Here is a 1,670-nt window from a genome sequence, read left to right on the forward strand (position 1 = left end):
TATATATATATATATATATATATATATATATATATATATATACATATATTTATAGAATTTTCAATATAATTGAAATCTAATTGAATCAAAAATTTAATCAAATAATTGAATATATACCTTTTAACTTGTGTCCTGTCAGGCCTAAATAGACACCCAGTTTACCTTTCAGTCTGGACAAGAAATAAGTCGCACCAGCGTCGGGAAATAATCCTATTGCTGTTTCTGGAACAGCACAGAGAGTTTTTTCTGTGGCAATTCTATATTTGCCAAATATAGCTAATCCAACACCGCCTCCCATTGTTATCCCATTCATGATAGCAATATAAGGTTTCTCATATGTTCCGACCAAATAATTTAAGCTAGAAGCAAAGAAAAAAAAAATTATTTTACACAATTGACGATTTATTCTTGAATAGACACTTTTACGACTTACTTATAGTTTTGTCTAAATGTTTCTTCAATAAAATAAAAGTCTTCTTTTGATTCAGTCAATGCCAAGGCAAGCGATTTAACATCACCACCCGCACAAAACGCTTTATCACCCATACCTTCTATTATTACCAACTTCTTTGAAGATTCCCATTGTTTAAGAATGGAATATACTTTTCTGGCCATGGATAAATTTACAGTATTTAATACCTTAGGTCGGTTTAAAATTATTACGCCCTTATCTCCAACCTTTTTATATATAATTAATATATAATATATATATATATAATTTTTATACATATTAGGTGTGGGAAAAAGTTCGTGGCGTTTTTTTAATGCCATCTAACGAGAAAAACGCTATGATCTTTTTCTCACACCTAATAATTAATATCTTAATTATCCAGAGAACAAGGCATGTTTCAACAAAATTGCACAAACCCAGTAAAAAATTTGTCATGCATGAATATGTATAAATATACATAAATACGCATAAATATTCATAAACATGTATAATTATATATGAAATATGTCCAAACATGTTTATACATTCTTTTTTCTTTTATAAAATTACTTTTTAATGTAACAGAAATAATAAGAATATGAAAATATTAAAAATAATTAAAAAGGTAATTTTCGCACTATTTGTTTTAAAAAAATTAAGTTTGAAGAAATGTAAAAAAATTATTTATATAATTATATATCAAATTATGTATAGGCAACTTTTTTTATTTTTCCAAACTTGTTTTTTTCTAAAACAAACAATGTGAACATCATCCTTTTAATTATTTTTTATGTTTTCACATTATTTCTGTTACACTATTATTATTTCTGTTACACTAAAAAATAATTTTACAAAAGAAAATAGGATGTATGAACATATTTTATATATAATTATACATGTTTATAAATATTTATATGTATTTATATATATTTATATATATGCTACATATTCATGCATAAAAAATTTTTTACCGGAAATCTGTGATTGCTTATAATGCTGGCAACTTGCTATAGATTTGTCTTCAACGATTTCGAGTATACCGATGTTATAAGAACAACCAGACAACAATGTGTATTGCCAGCAGTTTAACAGCAAGATAACTGCATCAATGTTATCGGTAATATAACATTGTACGATGCTGCATATTATTAAGGCAACATGGTGGAAGTAGTATGAATTTTGATAATGGCGATTTTAAATTTGTCACCAAACTGCTGGCTTTGAGCAGTAACTTTTAAGT

General features: G+C 26.3%; 1 protein-coding gene across 1 annotated transcript; it reads right to left on the reverse strand.

Moving 5' to 3' along the window:
- Positions 1-117: 117 nt before the first annotated feature.
- On the reverse strand, positions 118-693 carry LOC105625490 (3-hydroxyisobutyryl-CoA hydrolase, mitochondrial-like; the record flags this gene model as incomplete). The annotated part of the gene is made up of 2 exons (XM_012206818.1): positions 118-359; positions 434-693. Coding segments are annotated over 2 exons (502 nt in total), but the record flags the coding sequence as incomplete, so codon positions are not given.
- Between the last annotated feature and the right edge of the window lie 977 nt (positions 694-1,670).

This window comes from Atta cephalotes, assembly GCF_000143395.1.
Source record: "Atta cephalotes unplaced genomic scaffold scaffold01981, whole genome shotgun sequence".
Taxonomy (NCBI): Eukaryota; Metazoa; Arthropoda; class Insecta; order Hymenoptera; family Formicidae; genus Atta; species Atta cephalotes.